At 41.1% G+C, this 22,283-nt stretch overlaps 1 protein-coding gene across 5 annotated transcripts in view; it reads left to right on the top strand.

Annotated features, from left to right (window-relative positions):
• Window positions 1-22,283, top strand: part of LOC110524898 (ras-related protein Rab-6B) — a 178,433-nt gene that overhangs the window by 89,326 nt on the left and 66,824 nt on the right. For 3 of the 5 annotated variants that reach the window (XM_090233558.1, XM_036982599.2, XM_090233542.1), the window contains exons 3-5: window positions 12,860-12,913; window positions 17,011-17,137; window positions 20,420-20,531. In XM_090233558.1, the coding sequence (XP_090089684.1) occupies window positions 12,860-12,913; window positions 17,011-17,137; window positions 20,420-20,531 (293 nt within the window). The remainder of the gene's footprint in view (window positions 1-12,859; window positions 12,914-17,010; window positions 17,138-20,419; window positions 20,532-22,283) is intronic. The other 2 variants (XM_036982647.2, XM_090233598.1) reach the window with 1 other exon arrangement.

Here is a 22,283-nt window from a genome sequence, read left to right as displayed (position 1 = left end):
CATTCTGCCGGATGGAATCTGTTCCTACAGCACAGAGTTCTATCTCTCTGTGCGACATTCTATATTTAACCCAAGGTTCCTGGGTTAGAGAGGGAGTACAACTCTGCCATTGAACATTTAATTCCCAAACACCTCTGTGGCTTTCTCTAATTTTGAGGAATGCAAGGGGTTTTATCTGTTTTCCTTATTCATTTATTTATTTTTATTTTATTTTTCATGAGACTATTTGGTTCACAGATAATTTGTAATATATTTGCTCTTGCGTGATGGAAAGCAGTTTTCAACCTGATTAAAAGAGCTTGATAGAGTCCTTAACTCAGCATTTATTTTTAAATACAGTTGAAGTGGGAAGTTTAAATACACAGGTTGGAGTTATTAAAACTCGTTTTTCAACCACTCCACAATTTTCTTGTTAACAAACTGTAGTTTTGGCAAGTCGGTTAGGACATCTACTTTGTACATGACACACATCATTCTTCCAACAATTGTTTACAGACAGATTATTTCACTTATAATTCACTGTATCACAATTCCAGTGGGTCAGAAGTTTACATACACTAAGTTGACTGTGCCTTTTAACAGCTTGGAAAATTCCAGAAAATGATGTCATTGCTTTAAAAGCTTCTGATGGGCTAAATGACATAATTTGAGTCAATTGGAGGTGTACCTGAGGATGTACGTATTTCAAGGTCTACCTTCAAACTCAGTGCCTCTTTGTTTGACATCATGGGAAAATCAGCCAAGTCCTCAGAAAAAAATTATATACCTCCTTTGGAGCAATTTCCAAATGCCTGAAGGTACAACCAATAGTATGCAAGTATAAACCCCTTGGGACCACACTGCCATCATACCGCTCAGGAAGGAGATGCGTTCTGTCTCCTAGAGATGAATGTACTTTTGGTGCGAAAAGTGAAAATCAATTCCAGAACAACAGCAAAGGACCTTGTGAAGATGCTGGAGGAAACGGGTACAAAACGTATCTATATCCACAGGAAAACGAGTCCTATATCGACATAACCTGAAAGGCCGCTCAGCAAGGAAGAAACCACTGCTCCAAAACCTGTCACGGTTCTCTTCTATCTCCTCCTCTGAAGAGGAGGTCTAGCAAGGATCGGACCAAAATGCGGCGTGGTTTGTGTTCATCATTCATTTTAATAAAGAAAACACTGAAACACTATACAACTAAACGAAATAACGATCGTGACGCTAAATGAGAACTGTGCTGAAACAAGCCATCAACATAGACAATCACCCACAAACAGAGTGCAACCCAAGCTACCTAAGTCTGATTCTCAATCAGAGACAACTAATGACACCTGCCTCTGATTGAGAACCATACTAGGCCGAAAACATAGAAATCCCCAAATCATAGAAAATCAAACATAGACTGCCCACCCCAACTCACGCCCTGACCATACTAACGACAAAACAAAGGAAATAAAGGTCAGAACGTGACACCGCCATAAAAAAAGCCAGACTACGGTTTGCAACTGCACATGGGGACAAAGATCGTACTTTTTGGAGAAATGTCCTCTGGTCTGATGAAAAAAACAATTGAACTGTTTGGCCATAATGACCATTGTTATGTTTGGAGGAAAAAGGGGGAGGCTTGCAAGCCGAAGAACACCATCCCAACCGTGAAGCACGGGGGGGGGGGGTACTTTGCTGCAGGAGGGACTGGTGTACTTCACAAAATAGATGGCAGCATGAGGCAGGAAAATTATGTGGATATATTGAAGCAACATCTCAAGACATCAGTTAAAGCTTGGTCGCAAATTGGTCTTCCAAATGGACAACGACCCCAAGCATACTTCCAAAGTTGTGGCAAAAAAGGACAACAAAGTCAAGGTATTGGAGTGGCCATCACAAAGCCATGACCTCAATCCTATAGAACACTTGTGGGCAGAACTGAATAAGTGTGTGCAAGCAAGGAGGCCTACAAACCTGACTCAGTTACACCCGCTCTGTCAGGAGGGATGGGACAAAATTCACCCAACTTATTGTGGGAAGCTTGTGGAAGGCTACCCGAAACATTTGACCCAAGTTAAACCATTTAAACAATTTAAAGGCAATTTAAAGGCAATGCTACCAAATACTAATTGAGTGTACGTAAACTTCTGACCTCCTGAGAATGTGATGAAAGAAATAAATGCTGAAATAAATCATTCTCTGTACTGTCATTCTGACATTTCACATTCTTAAAATAAAGTGGTGATCCCAACTGACCTGAAACAGGGAATTCTTACCAGGATTAAATGTTAGGAATTGTGAAAAACTGAGTTGAAATGTATTTGGTAAACTTCCAACTTCAACTGTATATATTTTTTTTACCTTTATTTAAGTTGGCAAGTCAGTTAAAAACGAATTCTTATTTACAATGACGGCCTACAGCGGCCAAACCCTAACCGGGACGACGCTGGGCCAATTGTGCGCCACCCTATGGAACTCCCAATCATGGCCCGGTTGTGATACAGCCAATGGAATCGAACCAGGGTGTCTATAGTGATGCCTCAAGCAGTGCCTTAGACCGCTTCGCCACACATTCGAGGTGTTGCTTCTCTCTCTTTTCAAGTTCTCACTAGAGACAGTCAGGTTACGGTGAAAGTCTCGTTATCTTCCTGTGGGAGGGTGGAGGACAAGGAGTTTGAAGTATGCAGTTGTGGTCCTGACGCCTTGAGTCTGAGTGGGTCTTACTGTCCGTCACAGTGGTTGGCATTGTCTGGGTAACCGGATCGTGATCAAGCTGCTGATGCCCAGTTCAGTCTGAGCGTGCAGGTCAGGCAGGGGTCACCCCGCTAGGGGGAGACTCTAGGCATCAGCCCCAATGCTGCAGGCACCTGAACTGCAGGCTCCAATGCTGCAGGCTCCTGAACTGCAGGCTCCTGAACTGCAGGCTCCAATGCTGCAGACTCCTGAACGGCAGGCTCCAATGCTCCAAGCCCATTCCTATTTACAACACATAACATTATCAGGGTTTGTTATAGCATTTTTCAGTGATATAACAACACATTGGGGAAAATGGGCTATTGCTGGTATTGTAGCTTTCCAGAGTTCTGTACGGTTTCCATGTGAATTCGTATGAATTGATATGGACAATAAGATTTAGTTATCATCCAATTAAGAACATACAATACAGAAGGGCTCATTCAGTTATCTGCTGTACTGGGCTCAGTCAGATATCTGCTGTACTGGGTTCAGTCAGATATCTGCTGTACTGGGTTCAGTCAGATATCTGCTGTACTGGGTTCAGTCAGATATCTGCTGTACTGGGTTCAGTCAGATATCTACTGTACTGGGTTCAGTCAGATATCTGCTGTACTGGGTTCAGTCAGATATCTGCTGTACTGGGTTCAGTCAGATATCTGCTGTACTGGGTTCAGTCAGATATATACTGTACTGGGTTCAGTCAGATATCTACTGTACTGTGCTAGGTTCAGTCATATTTACTATACTGTACTGTACTGGGCTCAGTCAGATATCTACTGTACTGGGTTCAGTCAGATATCTACAGTACTGTACTCGGCTTAGTCAAATCTACTGTGCTGTACTGGGTTCCGTCAGATATCTACTGTACTGTGCTGTACTGGGTTCAGTCAGATATCTAACGTACTGGGTTCAGTCAGATATCTACTGTACTGTGCTGGGTTCAGTCAGATATTTACTGTGCTGTACTGGGTTCAGTCAGATATCTACTGTACTGTACTGGGTTCAGTCAGATATCTACTGTACTGTACTGGGTTCAGTCAGATATTTACTGTGCTGTACTGGGTTCAGTCAGATATCTACTGTACTGTACTGGGTTCAGTCAGATATCTACTGTACTGGGATCAGTCAGATATCTGCTGTACTGTACTGGGTTCAGTCAGATATCTGCTGTACTGTACTGTACTGGGTTCAGTCAGATTTCTACTGTACTGAGTTCAGTTAGATATTTAATATACTGTACTGTACTGGGTTCAGTCATATCTACTGTTCTCGGTTCAGTCCGATATCTACTGTACTGGGTTCAGTCAGATTTACTGTACTGGGTTCAGTTAGATATCTACTGTACTGGGTTCAGTCAGATATCTACTGTACTGCGTTTAATCAGAAATCTACTGTACTGGGTTCAGTCAGATTTCTAATATACTGTGCTGGGTTCAGTCAGATATCTACTGTACTGGGTTCAGTCAGATATCTACTGTACTGTACTGGGTTCAGTCAGATATCTACTGTGCTGTACGGGGTTCAGTCAGATATCTACTGTACTGGGTTCAGTCAGATATCTACTGTACTGGGTTCAGTCAGATATCTACTGTACTGGGTTCAGTCAGATATCTACTGTACTGGGTTCAGCCAGATATCTACTGTACTGGGTTCAGTCAGATATCTACTGTACTGGCCTCAGTACATTACAGTAGATATCTGACTGAATACAGCACCTGGCCAAAAGACTGAACATTATTTCAGGTGAGACAAGGATATCATGAAATTCTCTCAGCCAATCATCAGTCATTTGTGTAAGAGCTGTGCTTGTTGAATGTCTTTCCCACATGAAAATGGTCCAGTTCACGCACTTATCAAGAGAACATCCCTGGTCATCCCTTTCCCTATAAGCGTGCTGAAAGTCTGTTTTCAATTTGTTTACTGTAAAATAGTGTTGTATCTTGTCAAACACATTTTTTTTCCAAAAGTTTACTAAGAGTTGGTAACAGGCTGATTGGTCGGCTATTTAAACTAGTAAAGATGTTTTTTCTTTTCTTAGGAAGGCGTTTTGCTTTGTTTTGGTGTAAAGTACTTGAGGTATCTGTACTTGACTTTATTAATTATATTTTTGACAACTTTTACTTTTACTTCACTACTTTCCCAAAGAAAATAATGTACTTTTTACTTCATACTTTTTCCCTGACACCCAAAAGTACTCATTACATTCTGAATGCTTAGCAGGAGAGGAAAATGGTCCAATTCACGCACTTATCAAGAGAACATCCCTGGTCATCCCTACTGCCTCTGATCTGGAGGAGTCACTAAATTCAAACTCTTCATTTGTAAATGATGTCCGAGTGTTGGAGTGTGGCCCTGGCTATCCGTACATTTTGAAAACAAGAAAATGGTGCCGTCTTGTTTGCTTCATAAAATGAATTTGAAATTATTTTTATTTTTACTTTTAGACTTTTACTCAAGTCGTATTTTATTGGTTGACTTCCACTTTTACTTGAGTAGTTTTCTATTAAGGTATCTTTACTTTTACTCAAGTATTACCATTGGGTACATTTTCCACCACTAATTTTGCTTCCCTCCAGGGCTTAGGGCTTTCTAGTAGACTTAAAGATATGGCAAATAGGAGTGGCAATATTGTCCACTACTTTCCTCAGTAATGTTCCATCCAAGTTTTCCATCCAAGTCAGACCCCGGTGGCTTGTCATTGTTGATAGACAACAATCATTGTTTCACCTCTTCAACACTCACTTTACCGAATTCAAAATGACAACGCTTGTCTTTCAGATATTCTTGGATGTGTAGTGTCAGCGTTAGATGGCATGTCATGCCTAAGTTTTCTAATCTTGCCAATGCAACAAAAAAAAAATCATTAAAGTAGTTGGCAATATCAGTCAGTTTTGTAATGAATGAGCCCATCTGATTCAACGAATGATGGAGCTGAGTTTGCCTTTTTGCCCAAAATGTAATTTAAGGTGCTCCAAATCTTTTTACTATTGTTCTTTAGGTCATTTATCTTTGTTTCATAGTATAGTTTCTTATTTTGTCATTCCGTTTAGTCACATGATTTCTCAGTTCGCAATACGTTTGACAATCGGCTGGGCTGCCAGACATATTTGCTGCTCCTTCAGCCTCATCCTTCTCAACTATAAAATTTTTCAAATCAATCCACGGGGATTTAACCATTTTTAACAATCATTTTCTTAATGGGTGCATGCTTATTAGTAACTGAAATAAGCTATTTCATAAATGTGTCAAGTGCAGCGTCTGGTTGCTTCTCATTACACACCACAGACCAGCAGCGTCTGGTTGGTCCCCATTACACACCACAGACCAGCAGCGTCTGGTTGGTCCCCATTACACACCACAGACCAGCAGCGTCTGGTTGGTCCCCATTACACACCACAGACCAGCAGCGTCTGGTTGCTCCTCATTACACACCACAGACCAGCAGCGTCTGGTTGGTCCCCATTACACACCACAGACCAGCAGCGTCTGGTTGGTCCCCATTACACACCACAGACCAACAGCGTCTGGTTGCTCCTCATTACACACCACAGACAAGCAGTGTCTGGTTGCTCCTCATTACACACCACAGACCAACAGCGTCTGGTTGGTCCTCATTACACACCACAGATCAACAGCGTCTGGTTGGTCCTCATTACACACCACAGACCAGCAGCGTCTGGCTGGTCCTCATTACACACCACAGAGGTCACAGCCACTATGACAATTAATAATAGCCAAGGAGTCAATGAGTCCCAATCTAAGTTACACTTATTGACCGTCAGCCACTTGACTCCAAAGCATCCCATTCTGTATGCACAGTATGCCTGCCATCTGTAAAACTCTCTCATGTTCTGAGATCTCAGGGCCAGTGTAAGACATTTAAGAAGCAAGCGGCCTAATCACAACCCCGACAATTTGAAATGTTTAAACACCTGTAAAACAAAAAGAGAGAGAGAAGAGAAGAGAGAGAGAGAGTGTCCGTGTTCCCATATCCCTACTATTCATGTACCTAGTAGGGGTTAAGACACTAAGCCCTACTATTCATGTACCTAGTAGGGGTTAAGACACTAAGCCCTACTATTCATGTACCTAGTAGGGGTTAAGACACTAAGCCCTGCTATTAATGTACCTAGTAGGGGTTAACACTCTAAGCCCTACTATTCAGGAACCTAGTAGGGGTTAAGACACTAAGCCCTACTATTCATGTACCTAGTAGGGGTTAAGACACTAAGCCCTACTATTAATGTACCTAGTAGGGGTTAAGACACTAAGCCCTACTATTCATGTACCTAGTAGGGGTTAAGACACTAAGCCCTACTATTAATGTACCTAGTAGGGGTTAAGACACTAAGCCCTACTATTCATGTACCTAGTAGGGGTTAAGACACTAAGCCCTACTATTCATGTACCTAGTAGGGGTTAAGACACTAAGCCCTACTATTAATGTACCTAGTAGGGGTTAAGACACTAAGCCCTACTATTCATGTACCTAGTAGGGGTTAAGACACTAAGCCCTACTATTCATGTACCTAGTAGGGGTTAAGACACTAAGCCCTACTATTCATGTACCTAGTAGGGGTTAAGACACTAAGCCCTACTATTAATGTACCTAGTAGGGGTTAAGACACTAAGCCCTACTATTCATGTACCTAGTAGGGGTTAAGACACTAAGCCCTACTATTCATGTACCTAGTAGGGGTTAAGACACTAAGCCCTACTATTAATGTACCTAGTAGGGGTTAAGACACTAAGCCCTACTATTCATGTACCTAGTAGGGGTTAAGACACTAAGCCCTACTATTCATGTACCTAGTAGGGGTTAAGACACTAAGCCCTACTATTCATGTACCTAGTAGGGGTTAAGACACTAAGCCCTACTATTCATGTACCTAGTAGGGGTTAAGACACTAAGCCCTGCTATTAATGTACCTAGTAGGGGTTAAGACACTAAGCCCTACTATTAATGTACCTAGTAGGGGTTAAGACACTAAGCCCTACTATTCAGGTACCTAGTAGGGGTTAAGACACTAAGCCCTACTATTCAGGTACCTAGTAGGGGTTAAGACACTAAGCCCTACTATTCAGGTACCTAGTAGGGGTTAAGACACTAAGCCCTACTATTCAGGTACCTAGTAGGGGTTAAGACACTAAGCCCTACTATTCATGTACCTAGTAGGGGTTAAGACACTAAGCCCTACTATTCAGGTACCTAGTAGGGGTTAAGACACTAAGCCCTACTATTCAGGTACCTAGTAGGGGTTAAGACACTAAGCCCTACTATTCATGTACCTAGTAGGGGTTAAGACACTAAGCCCTACTATCCATGTACCTAGTAGGGGTTAAGACACTAAGCCCTACTATTCATGTACCTAGTAGGGGTTAAGACACTAAGCCCTACTATTCATGTACCTAGTAGGGGTTAAGACACTAAGCCCTACTATTCAGGTACCTAGTAGGGGTTAAGACACTAAGCCCTACTATTCAGGTACCTAGTAGGGGTTAAGACACTAAGCCCTACTATTCAGGTACCTAGTAGGGGTTAAGACACTAAGCCCTACTATTCATGTACCTAGTAGGGGTTAAGACACTAAGCCCTACTATTCAGGTACCTAGTAGGGGTTAAGACACTAAGCCCTACTATTCAGGTACCTAGTAGGTGTTAAGACACTAAGCCCTACTATTCATGTACCTAGTAGGGGTTAAGACACTAAGCCCTACTATTCAGGTACCTAGTAGGGGTTAAGACACTAAGCCCTACTATTAATGTACCTAGTAGGGGTTAAGACACTAAGCCCTACTATTCATGTACCTAGTAGGGGTTAAGACACTAAGCCCTACTATTCATGTACCTAGTAGGGGTTAAGACACTAAGCCCTACTATTCATGTACCTAGTAGGGGTTAAGACACTGAGCCCTACTATTCATGTACCTAGTAGGGGTTAAGACACTAAGCCCTACTATTCATGTACCTAGTAGGGGTTAAGACACTAAGCCCTACTATTAATGTACCTAGTAGGGGTTAAGACACTAAGCCCTACTATTCATGTACCTAGTAGGGGTTAAGACACTAAGCCCTACTATTCATGTACCTAGTAGGGGTTAAGACACTAAGCCCTACTATTCATGTACCTAGTAGGGGTTAAGACACTAAGCCCTACTATTCAGGTACCTAGTAGGGGTTAAGACACTAAGCCCTACTATTCATGTACCTAGTAGGGGTTAAGACACTAAGCCCTACTATTCATGTACCTAGTAGGGGTTAAGACACTAAGCCCTACTATTCATGTACCTAGTAGGGGTTAAGACACTAAGCCCTACTATTCATGTACCTAGTAGGGGTTAAGACACTAAGCCCTACTATTCATGTACCTAGTAGGGGTTAAGACACTAAGCCCTACTATTCAGGTACCTAGTAGGGGTTAAGACACTAAGCCCTACTATTAATGTACCTAGTAGGGGTTAAGAAACTAAGCCCTACTATTAATGTACCTAGTAGGGGTTAAGACACTAAGCCCTACTATTAATGTACCTAGTAGGGGTTAAGAAACTAAGCCCTACTATTAATGTACCTAGTAGGGGTTAAGACACTAAGCCCTACTATTAATGTACCTAGTAGGGGTTAAGACACTAAGCCCTACTATTCATGTACCTAGTAGGGGTTAAGACACTAAGCCCTACTATTAATGTACCTAGTAGGGGTTAAGACACTAAGCCCTACTATTCATGTACCTAGTAGGGGTTAAGACACTAAGCCCTACTATTAATGTACCTAGTAGGGGTTAAGACACTAAGCCCTACTATTCATGTACCTAGTAGGGGTTAAGACACTAAGCCCTACTATTAATGTACCTAGTAGGGGTTAAGACACTAAGCCCTACTATTCATGTACCTAGTAGGGGTTAAGACACTAAGCCCTACTATTCATGTACCTAGTAGGGGTTAAGACACTAAGCCCTACTATTCATGTACCTAGTAGGGGTTAAGACACTAAGCCCTACTATTCATGTACCTAGTAGGGGTTAAGACACTAAGCCCTACTATTCATGTACCTAGTAGGGGTTAAGACACTAAGCCCTACTATTAATGTACCTAGTAGGGGTTAAGACACTAAGCCCTACTATTCATGTACCTAGTAGGGGTTAAGACACTAAGCCCTACTATTCATGTACCTAGTAGGGGTTAAGACACTAAGCCCTACTATTCAGGTACCTAGTAGGGGTTAAGACACTAAGCCCTACTATTAATGTACCTAGTAGGGGTTAAGAAACTAAGCCCTACTATTAATGTACCTAGTAGGGGTTAAGAAACTAAGCCCTACTATTAATGTACCTAGTAGGGGTTAAGACACTAAGCCCTACTATTCATGTACCTAGTAGGGGTTAAGACACTAAGCCCTACTATTCATGTACCTAGTAGGGGTTAAGACACTAAGCCCTACTATTCATGTACCTAGTAGGGGTTAAGACACTAAGCCCTACTATTAATGTACCTAGTAGGGGTTAAGACACTAAGCCCTACTATTCATGTACCTAGTAGGGGTTAAGACACTAAGCCCTACTATTCAGGTACCTAGTAGGGGTTAAGACACTAAGCCCTACTATTCATGTACCTAGTAGGGGTTAAGACACTAAGCCCTACTATTCAAGCATACTTCATTTAAATAAAAACAAAAAGATTTCCACTGCATCAGGGACAGTAGTGTTCTGTGGGAGGACGGCCAATCAGATAATACCTCCTGGTATGTAGTGTTCTGTGGGAGGACGGCCAATCAGATAATACCTCCTGGTATGTAGTGTTCTGTGGGTAACGGCCAATCAGATAATACCTCCTGGTATGTAGTGTTCTGTGGGCAGACGGCCAATCAGATAATACCTCCTGGTATGTAGTGTTCTGTGGGCAGACGGCCAATCAGATAATACCTCCTGGTATGTAGTGTTCTGTGGGAGGACGGCCAATCAGATAATACCTCCTGGTATGTAGTGTTCTGTGGGAGGACGGCCAATCAGATAATACATACTGGTATGTAGTGTTCTGTGGGCAGACGGCCAATCAGATAATACCTCCTGGTATGTAGTGTTCTGTGGGCAGACGGCCAATCAGATAATACCTCCTGGTATGTGGTGTTCTGTGGGAGGACCGCCAATCAGATAATACCTCCTGGTATGTAGTGTTCTGTGGGCAGACGGCCAATCAGATAATACCTCCTGGTATGTAGTGTTCTGTGGGAGGACGGCCAATCAGATAATACCTCCTGGTATGTAGTGTTCTGTGGGAGGACGGCCAATCAGATAATACATACTGGTATGTAGTGTTCTGTGGGCAGACGGCCAATCAGATAATACCTCCTGGTATGTAGTGTTCTGTGGGCTAACGGCCAATCAGATAATACCTCCTGGTATGTAGTGTTCTGTGGGAGGACGGCCAATCAGATAATACCTCCTGGTATGTAGTGTTCTGTGGGAGGAGGCCAATCAGATAATACCTCCTGGTATGTAGTGTTCTGTGGGAGGACGGCCAATCAGATAATACCTCCTGGTATGTAGTGTTCTGTGGGAGGACGGCCAATCAGATAATACCTCCTGGTATGTAGTGTTCTGTGGAAGGACGGCCAATCAGATAATACCTCCTGGTATGTAGTGTTCTGTGGAAGGACGGCCAATCAGATAATACCTCCTGGTATGTAGTGTTCTGTGGGCAGACGGCCAATCAGATAATACCTCCTGGTATGTAGTGTTCTGTGGGAGGACGGCCAATCAGATAATACCTCCTGGTATGTAGTGTTCTGTGGGAGGACGGCCAATCAGATAATACCTCCTGGTATGTAGTGTTCTGTGGGAGGACGGCCAATCAGATAATACCTCCTGGTATGTAGTGTTCTGTGGGAGGACGGCCAATCAGATAATACCTCCTGGTATGTAGTGTTCTGTGGGAGGACGGCCAATCAGATTATACCTCCTGATATGTAGTGTTCTGTGGGAGGACGGCCAATCAGATAATACCTCCTGGTATGTAGTGTTCTGTGGGCAGACGGCCAATCAGATAATACCTCCTGGTATGTAGTGTTCTGTGGGAGGACGGCCAATCAGATAATACCTCCTGGTATGTAGTGTTCTGTGGGAGGACGGCCAATCAGATAATACCTCCTGGTATGTAGTGTTCTGTGGGAGGACGGCCAATCAGATAATACCTCCTGGTATGTAGTGTTCTGTGGGAGGACGGCCAATCAGATAATACCTCCTGGTATGTAGTGTTCTGTGGGAGGACGGCCAATCAGATAATACCTCCTGGTATGTAGTGTTCTGTGGGAGGACGGCCAATCAGATAATACCTCCTGGTATGTAGTGTTCTGTGGGCAGACGGCCAATCAGATAATACCTCCTGGTATGTAGTGTTCTGTGGGAGGACGGCCAATCAGATAATACCTCCTGGTATGTAGTGTTCTGTGGGAGGACGGCCAATCAGATAATACCTCCTGGTATGTAGTGTTCTGTGGGAGGACGGCCAATCAGATAATACATCCTGGTATGTAGTGTTCTGTGGGCAGACGGCCAATCAGATAATACCTCCTGGTATGTAGTGTTCTGTGGGCTAACGGCCAATCAGATAATACCTCCTGGTATGTAGTGTTCTGTGGGAGGACGGCCAATCAGATAATACCTCCTGGTATGTAGTGTTCTGTGGGTAACGGCCAGTGACCAACAACCAGCTCATAGATGGAAGGTGTTGCCATGGTATTAAGGAGATATGGTTCTCAGCAAAATGTCTTCTTAAATATACAGTAATTAACACATGAAAGACTTACAGTGAGAGAGACCTGTAAAATCTTATGGTAACACTTTACTGTAGGTATCCTTATGAATGCATTATATTGCCTTAGTGTCTTCGTGCCTTTACTGTAGGTATCCTTATGAATGCATTACATTGCCTTAGTGTCTTCGTGTCTTTACTGTAGGTATCCTTATGAATGCATTATATTGCCTTAGTGTCTTCGTGCCTTTACTGTAGGTACCTTTATGAATTAATTAGATTTTGTATAATTTCTATTGAGAGCAACTATAGGCTAATATTTTAATGTTGTTAATTTGATTCCTTTTCTTCATTTTATAGAATAATGTTGATCCCACGTGTCTCTATTTGTTTTTTCTCATTTCAGGCCACAATTGGAATAGACTTCCTGTCAAAAACGATGTACTTGGAGGACCGAACGGTAAGTTAACTCAATCTAAGGCTCTTTTAATACCCTTCTAGTGTCGCCCCCCAGGGCCACTTCTCTCTCTCTGTGGAATATCATCCCCTCAGGTTCAGATGTACTGGCTTGTGTTCCTAACAGCACCCTATTACATCTGTAGTGCACTTCTTTTATACCTTAATATATACAGGCCCCATAGGGTTCTGACCCCGTAATATATACAGGCCCCATAGGGCTCTGACCCCTTAATATATACAGGCCCCATAGGCCTCTGACCCCTTAATATATACAGGCCCCATAGGGCTCTGACCCCTTAATATATACAGGTCACTCTGATGGTCATACCAAACTTGCGGACTGCCAGTCACTAATGGCCTGGTACTCTATGGTCCCTCTGAAATCAATGCAAATGCAATGGAAAATCAAACCAAACACCTCCTGAGAGCCCCGGCATTCAGAGTTTGAGCGGAATAGGATCACCTGTTGGGCAGCGAGAGCCAGCGAGAGCCAGCGAGAGCCAGCGAGAGCCAGCGAGAGCCAGCTCCTCATAGCTGGTTGATGCATGGAATGAAATAAGTGAAATACGTGTTCCTATAAGCCAATGTTGCACAACATTTCTCTAGGCTTTGCAACTGTGTGAGAAAACAAAGTTTTGATGGCCTCTATTAAAAAGAGGAGGATCCCATCAGCTTTTCATAGGCTAGGTCTACTATATTTACTTGTCAACTTTCCTAACATTAAGCACATTGCTTCGCTTTACAACCTACCTGGCTGGCATGAACATGAACCGGGGGAAAAGCAACCTCGATACGCTATTCATGGCCTGTATTTTTCCTCCTGCCCCTGTTCTGACAGGTGCATAAAAAAAGGCCCGTTCTAAATCAAACTAATTTTACACATATTATTTAGTATATATTATATATTATAATTATTAGTATATATTTATATTTAGTATATATTATTATTAGTATATAGTATATATTTAGTATATATTAGTATTAGTATATAGTATATATTTAGTATATATTATTATTAGTATATAGTATATATTTAGTATATATTTAGTATATATTATTATTATTATTATTTAGTATATATTATATATTATTATTAGTAGTATATATTTAGTATATATTATTATTATTTAGTATATATTATATATTAGTATATAGTATATATTTAGTATATATTATTATTATTTAGTATATATTATATATTAGTATATAGTATATATTTAGTATATATTATTATTAGTATATAGTATATATTTAGTATATGTTAAGTCCAGATTAAATTGAGAACAGTCTGATGGGTGACAATATTATCACTTGCATTTCTTTGTGACATTTTCAAATAAGGCCTATATGTTTTAATAAGGTTTGTATCACAACTAAAGTGTCAAAATAATTCTAAGCATAGCCTGTAGTCCTAGGACCCCTGGAACAGGGTTGGCCAGTCCGTAGCCGAACAAAAGCCTGGTGAAAAATGTGTCCTTATATGCCCAGTCATTGCACAATCGCGTGTGAAAACAGAGAATTCTTCAAATGAAGAACACTAATCGTCTTTATAACCGGTGTAGCCTGTCATATGAAATACGTAACCGAGGAAGTGCTTCCTTCATTCACTATTCTATCATTCACTATTCTATCATTCACTATTCTATCATTCACTATTCTATCATTCCCTATTCTATCATTCCCTATTCTATCATTCACTATTCTATCATTCACTATTCTATCATTCACTATTCTATCACTCACTATTCTATCATTCACTATTCTATCATTCACTATTCTATCATTCCCTATTCTATCATTCACTATTCAATCATTCACTATTCTATCATTCCCTATTCTCTCATTCCCTATTCTATCATTCACTATTCAATCATTCACTATTCTATCATTCCCTATTCTCTCATTCCCTATTCTATCATTCACTATTCTCTCATTCACTATTCTATCATTCACTATTCAATCATTCCCTATTCTATCATTCACTATTCTATCATTCACTATTCTATCATTCACTATTCTATCATTCCCTATTCTATCATTCACTATTCAATCATTCCCTATTCTCTCATTCACTATTCTATCATTCACTATTCAATCATTCCCTATTCTATCATTCACTATTCTATCATTCACTATTCTATCATTCACTATTCTATCATTCACTATTCAATCATTCCCTATTCTATCATTCACTATTCTATCATTCACTATTCTATCATTCACTATTCAATCATTCCCTATTCTATCATTCACTATTCTATCATTCACTATTCTATCATTCACTATTCTATCATTCACTATTCAATCATTCCCTATTCTATCATTCACTATTCTATCATTCACTATTCTCTCATTCACTATTCTATCATTCACTATTCAATCATTCCCTATTCTATCATTCACTATTCTATCATTCACTATTCAATCATTCACTATTCTATCATTCATTATTCTATCATTCACTATTCTATCATTCACTATTCTATCATTCACTATTCTATCATTCACTATTCTATCATTCACTATTCTATCATTCACTATTCTATCATTCACTATTCTATCATTCACTATTCTATCATTCCCTATTCTATCATTCACTATTCTCTCATTCACTATTCTATCATTCACTATTCAATCATTCACTATTCTATCATTCCCTATTCTCTCATTCCCTATTCAATCATTCACTATTCTATCATTCCCTATTCTCTCATTCCCTAATCTATCATTCACTATTCTATCATTCACTATTCTATCATTCACTATTCAATCATTCACTATTCTATCATTCCCTATTCTCTCATTCCCTATTCTATCATTCACTATTCTATCATTCACTATTCTATCATTCACTATTCAATCATTCACTATTCTATCATTCCCTATTCTCTCATTCCCTATTCTATCATTCACTATTCTATCATTCACTATTCTATCATTCACTATTCAATCATTCACTATTCTATCATTCCCTATTCTCTCATTCCCTATTCTATCATTCACTATTCTATCATTCACTATTCTATCATTCACTATTCTATCATTCACTATTCAATCATTCCCTATTCTATCATTCCCTATTCTATCATTCCCTATTCTATCATTCACTATTCTCTCATTCCCTATTCTATCATTCACTATTCTCTCATTCACTATTCTATCATTCACTATTCTATCATTCACTATTCTATCATTCACTATTCTATCATTCGCTATTCTATCATTCACTATTCTGTCATTCACTATTCTATCATTCACTATTCTATCATTCCCTATTCTATCATTCACTATTCTATCATTCCCTATTCTATCATTCACTATTCTATCATTCACTATTCTATCATTCCCTATTCTATCATTCACTATTCTATCATTCACTATTCTATCATTCACTATTCTATCATTCCCTATTCTATCATTCCCTATTCTATCATTCCCTATTCTCTCATTCACTATTCTATCATTCACTATTCTATCATTCCCTATTCTATCATTCACTATTCTATCATTCCCTATTCTATCATTCACTATTCTATCATTCCCTATTCTATCATTCACTATTCTCTCATTCACTATTCTATCATTCACTATTCTATCATTCACTATTCTATCATTCCCTATTCTATCATTCACTATTATATCATTCCCTATTCTATCATTCACTATTCTATCATTCCCTATTCTATCATTCACTATTCTATCATTCCCTATTCTATCATTCCCTATTCTATCATTCCCTATTCGAGCAGTTCATCCACAGCTGTCGACTCATTTAAGTAGAAATCTTCATCCAAATTGAGGTTTGTGATCGCTGTTCTGATGTCCAGACTGATCGCTGTTCTGATGTCCAGAAGCTGTCTTCAGTTAAAGGAACGATGGAGGAAATATGATGTAAAAAAAAAAAAACAGTTAAGATCAGAGCAAAAACATTACTAATAAATAATAGTAATTAATTAATTAAAAAACAATTAGCAGAATTGGTCATGAGCAGTAAATATGGACCAGCGCCATTATATTAAATTATTCTATATAAAATACAGGCTCTCTGGACATGATGAATAATCTGACGATCCCCAGGTGTGTCTCTCTGATCCCCAGGTGTGTCTCTCTGATCCCCAGGTGAGGTTGCAGCTGTGGGACACGGCTGGACAGGAGCGCTTTAGGAGCCTCATTCCCTCCTACATACGAGACTCTACTGTGGCCGTGGTGGTTTATGATATTACAAGTGAGTGGGGATCACTCACACACACACACACATATACTCACACACACACACTCACACACACACACACATATACTCACACACATATACAGACACAAACACACACTCACACACACACATATACTCACACACATATACAGACACACAAACACAGACACACACAAACACACATATACATGTATATATAGACACACCCACATATATATTTATATAGAGACACACATAGCCACACACACACACAGAGACACACAAAGAGACAGACACACACAGACACATACAGACACACACACACACACACACAGAAACACACACACACACACACACACACACACACACACACACACACAGAAACACACACACACACACACACACACACACACACACACACACACACAGTGACACACACACACACACACACACAGAGACACACACACTTTGTATGCAGTCATTGTTATGACCGGAATCAGGACCCGCTGTTTTACAGGGCTGATATATTATTTCATGGTTCTTCATTAACCCACAGTTAGAACTATCATGTCAATCACTTCCTGTAGATTTGATCAGGTTCTTCCTTTATTCTCCATCATAAACTGGGACATCTGTGTTGCGTCAGGTCCCATTGAGGCCATCAGAGACAGTGATTTAATATCTTTGTGAGGAAGAAGGAGCTGTCTTCTTTAGGATGCACACACACACACACACTCACCCACACACATACACACACACACACACACACACACACACACACACACAGAGAGAGATAAACACACACACACACACACACAAACACACACACAGAGAGATAAACACACACACCATCTTCTTTAAGACCCTGGGGAGATGAACAGTAAACCTAATTGCTTTCTGAACGGGTGTGTCAAGGTCAAAACAAGTGTATAGATAGTATCAAATACTATCTGAGTAGGAGAGAGCCGGGACAAAGGTAACACTGGGCGAAGGTAACACAGCCATTTTCTCAGATAAGACAGGAGCTGGAACGACCTAGCGAAGTCAGCATGTTCCTAATGTAGAGCTCCCTGCAACAACAACAACAACAACAAAAACAGCCCATCCGACCATGTTTCGCCGAGTTATTAACAAAAAGTGTTTTTGAGTGATATAAGTCATAAAAGAAATGGACCCTGTTCGGTTGTAGAGTTGTGTTTAGTTGTTTAAGGTCCCAAACATCATGTGTTAACCTGTCTAGTGTCTAATAACAGGTTCCCAACATCATGTGTTAATTAACCTGTCTAGTGTCTAATAACAGGTTCCCAACATCATGTGTTAATTAACCTGTCTAGTGTCTAAATAACAGGTTCCCAACATCATGTGTTAACCTGTCTAGTGTCTAAATAACAGGTTCCCAAACATCATGTGTTAATTAACCTGTCTAGTGTCTAAATAACAGGTTCCCAACATCATGTGTTAATTAACCTGTCTAGTGTCTAAATAACAGGTTCCCAACATCATGTGTTAATTAACCTGTCTAGTGTCTAAATAACAGGTTCCCAACATCATGTCTAATAACAGGTTCCCAACATCATGTGTTAATTAACCTGTCTAGTGTCTAAATATCAGGTTCCAAACATCATGTGTTAACCTTTCTAGTGTCTAAATAACAGGTTCCCAACATCATGTGTTAATTAACCTGTCTAGTGTCTAAATAACAGGTTCCCAACATCATGTGTTAATTAACCTGTCTAGTGTCTAAATAACAGGATCCAAACATGATGTGTTAATTAACCTGTCTAGTTTCTAAATAACAGGTTCCCAACATCATGTGTTAACCTGTCTAGTGTCTAAATAACAGGTTCCCAACATCATGTGTTAATTAACCTGTCTAGTGTCTAAATAACAGGTTCCCAACATCATGTGTTAATTAACCTGTCTAGTGTCTAAATAACAGGTTCCAAACATCATGTGTTAATTAACCTGTCTAGTGTCTAAATAACAGGTTCCCAACATCATGTGTTAACCTGTCTAGTGTCTAAATAACAGGTTCCCAACATCATGTGTTAATTATCCTGTCTAATGTCTAAATAACAGGTTCCCAACATCATGTGTTAACCTGTCTAGTGTCTAAATAACAGGTTCCCAACATCATGTGTTAATTAACCTGTCTAGTGTCTAAATAACAGGTTCCAAACATCATGTGTTAATTAACCTGTCTAGTGTCTAAATAACAGGTTCCAAGTGTCATGCTAGCTAGTCAGATGTCTTGCCTAGTTAAATAAAAAATATGTGAAACAAAATGTCATGCTAGCTAGTCAAGTACCATGCTAGCTAGTCAAGTGTCATGCTAGCTAGTCAAGTATCATGCTAGCAGGTCAAGTGTCATGCTAGCAGGTCAAGTGTCATGCTAGCTAGTCAAGTATCATGCTAGCAGGTCAAGTGTCATGCTAGCTAGTCAAGTGTCATGCTAGCTAGTCAAGTATCATGCTAGCAGGTCAAGTGTCATGCTAGCTAGTCAAGTATCATGCTAGCAGGTCAAGTATCATGCTAGCTAGTCAAGTGTCATGCTAGCTAGACAAGTGTCATGCTAGCTAGTCACGTATCATGCTAGCTAGTCTTTGGTGTTAGCCTGGGAGAAGGTACAGGAGAAACGGTTGGGACGAAAGTAACACAATGTAAACTGATTAATATTGTATAAGCCAAAGCATTGTGGGAAGCATCTGCCTCGGGTGCCAAAGGTTGCATGTTCAAATCCAGCGATAAAAAGTTACATTTTTGTTTTAAGGCTATCCCAAACCTTATCCCTTATCTTAACCATTCAGAGTCAATGGCTCACCTTGAGATTTCAGAGTCAATGCCTAAACTTAAACCTAACCTTGAGATTTCAGAGTCAATGCCTAAACTTAAACCTAACCTTGAGATTTCAGAGTCAATGCCTAAACTTAAACCTAACCTTGAGATTTCAGAGTCAATGCCTAAACTTAAACCTAACCTTGAGATTTCAGAGTCAATGCCTAAACTTAAACCTAACCTTGAGATTTCAGAGTCAATGCCTAAACTTAAACCTAACCTTAAGATTTCAGAGTCAATGCCTAAACTTAAACCTAACCTTAAGATTTCAGAGTCAATACCTCAACTTAAACCTAACCTTGAGATTTCAAAGTCAATACCTAAACTAAAACCTAAACTTAAATAATTTGGAGTTAATTCCTAAACTAAAACCTAAACTTAAATAATTTGACATTTGGAAAACCTTCGAAATGTGATGTTTGAGAAACGTTAAGCAAGATGACAACTACTTTTTTTTTGTTGCTTCTGCTATTCCTCAAACAGATGTGAACTCCTTCCAGCAAACGTCCAAATGGATCGACGACGTCAGAACAGAGAGAGGAAGTGATGTCATTATCATGCTAGTTGGCAACAAAACAGACTTGGGAGACAAGAGGTAAGAAGTGTTATATTCAGTTATTCAGTTCTGGCTGTAGCCTAAATGTGCGTCAGAAATGTGCACCCTAGGGTCTGGTCAACAGTAGTGCACTATGAAGGGAATAGGGTGCACTACAAAGGGAATAGTGGGCCATTTGAGACACACAGTTTCAAAGCGCTGCTCCTAGACTACATTACTTCCTTTTACTGGCCCGATTTCCATGGTTACGTCTGGTGCAGCGGTCCGTGTCCAATGTCTCTCTTCTCTCTCTTTTGAAAAGGTCTTTTGGGTCTTTGGGGATCCAATCAAAACACAAGTTAGTTGCGACACTGTCAGTCTGTCTCTACTCTACTTCAGAGTGACCTGGTGCCTCGTCACGCCTGAGCATGTTCCAACTGTAAGAGAGACCTGAGACGGAGCGAGAGAGAGCGAAAGAGAGAGAGGTATACATTGAGAAAAAGAGAGAGAAAGAGAAAGAACAAGAGAGGGAAAGAGAGAGAGAAGGCCAGATACACAGAATAACAGAGATAACCATGGAAATATAACAGGTGAGAAGACTGTAAACACCGGGGGTAGTCTGTAAATACCGGGGGAAGTCAGTAAAAACCGGGGGTAGTCGGTAAACACTGGGGGTAGTCAGTAAACGCTGGGGGGAATCAGTAAACACCGGGGGTAGTCAGTAAACACCGGGGGGGAGTCAGTAAACACTGGGGGGAGTCAGTAAACACCGGGGTAGTCAGTAAACACCGGGGGTAATCAGTAAACACCGGGGGGTAGTCAGTAAACACCGGGGGTAGTCAGTAAACACCGGGGGTAGTCAGTAAACACCGGGGGTAGTCAGTAAACACCGGGGGGGAGTCAGTAAACACCGGGGGTAGTCAGTAAACACCAGGGGTAGTCAGTAAACACCGGGAGGAGTCAGTAAATACCGGGGGTAGTCAGTAAACCCCGCGGGTAGTCAGTAAACACCGGGGGTAGTCGGTAAACACCGGGGGAGTCAGTAAATACCGGGGGTAGTCGGTAAACACCGGCGGTAGTCGGTAAATACCGGGGGTAGTCGGTAAACACCGGGGGTAGACGGTAAACACCGGGGGTAGTCAGTTAACACCGGGGGTAGTCGGTAAACACCGGGTGTAGTCGGTAAACACCGGGGGGAGTCAGTAAACACCGGGGGTAGTCGGTAAACACTGGGGGTAGTCAGTAAACACTGGGGGGAAACAGTAAACACCGGGGGTAGTCAGTAAACACCGGGGGGAGTCAGTAAACACTGGGGGGAGTCAGTAAACACCAGGGGTAGTCAGTAAACACCGGGGGTAATCAGTAAACACCGGGGGTAGTCAGTAAACACCGGGGGTAGTCAGTAAACACCGGGGGTAGTCAGTAAACACCGGGGGGGAGTCAGTAAACACCGGGGGTAGTCAGTAAACACCGGGGGTAGTCAGTAAACACCGGGGGTAGTCAGTAAACACCGGGGGTAGTCAGTAAACACCGGGGGGAGTCAGTAAATACCGGGGGTAGTCAGTAAACCCCGCGGGTAGTCAGTAAACACCGGGGGTAGTCGGTAAACACCGGGGGAGTCAGTAAATACCGGGGGTAGTCGGTAAACACCGGCGGTAGTCGGTAAATACCGGGGGTAGTCGGTAAACACCGGGGGTAGTCGGTAAAGACCGGGGGTAGTCAGTTAACACCGGGGGTAGTCGGTAACACCGGGGGTATTCGGTAACACCGGGGGTAGTCGGTAAACACCGGGGGTAGTCGGTAAACACCGGG

This window comes from Oncorhynchus mykiss, chromosome 1 (assembly GCF_057628025.1).
Source record: "Oncorhynchus mykiss isolate SJ-2025 chromosome 1, ASM5762802v1, whole genome shotgun sequence".
Lineage (NCBI taxonomy): Eukaryota > Metazoa > Chordata > Actinopteri > Salmoniformes > Salmonidae > Oncorhynchus > Oncorhynchus mykiss.
Note: the sequence above shows the minus strand (reverse complement) of the source record. Positions and strands in the feature narration are given on the sequence as shown.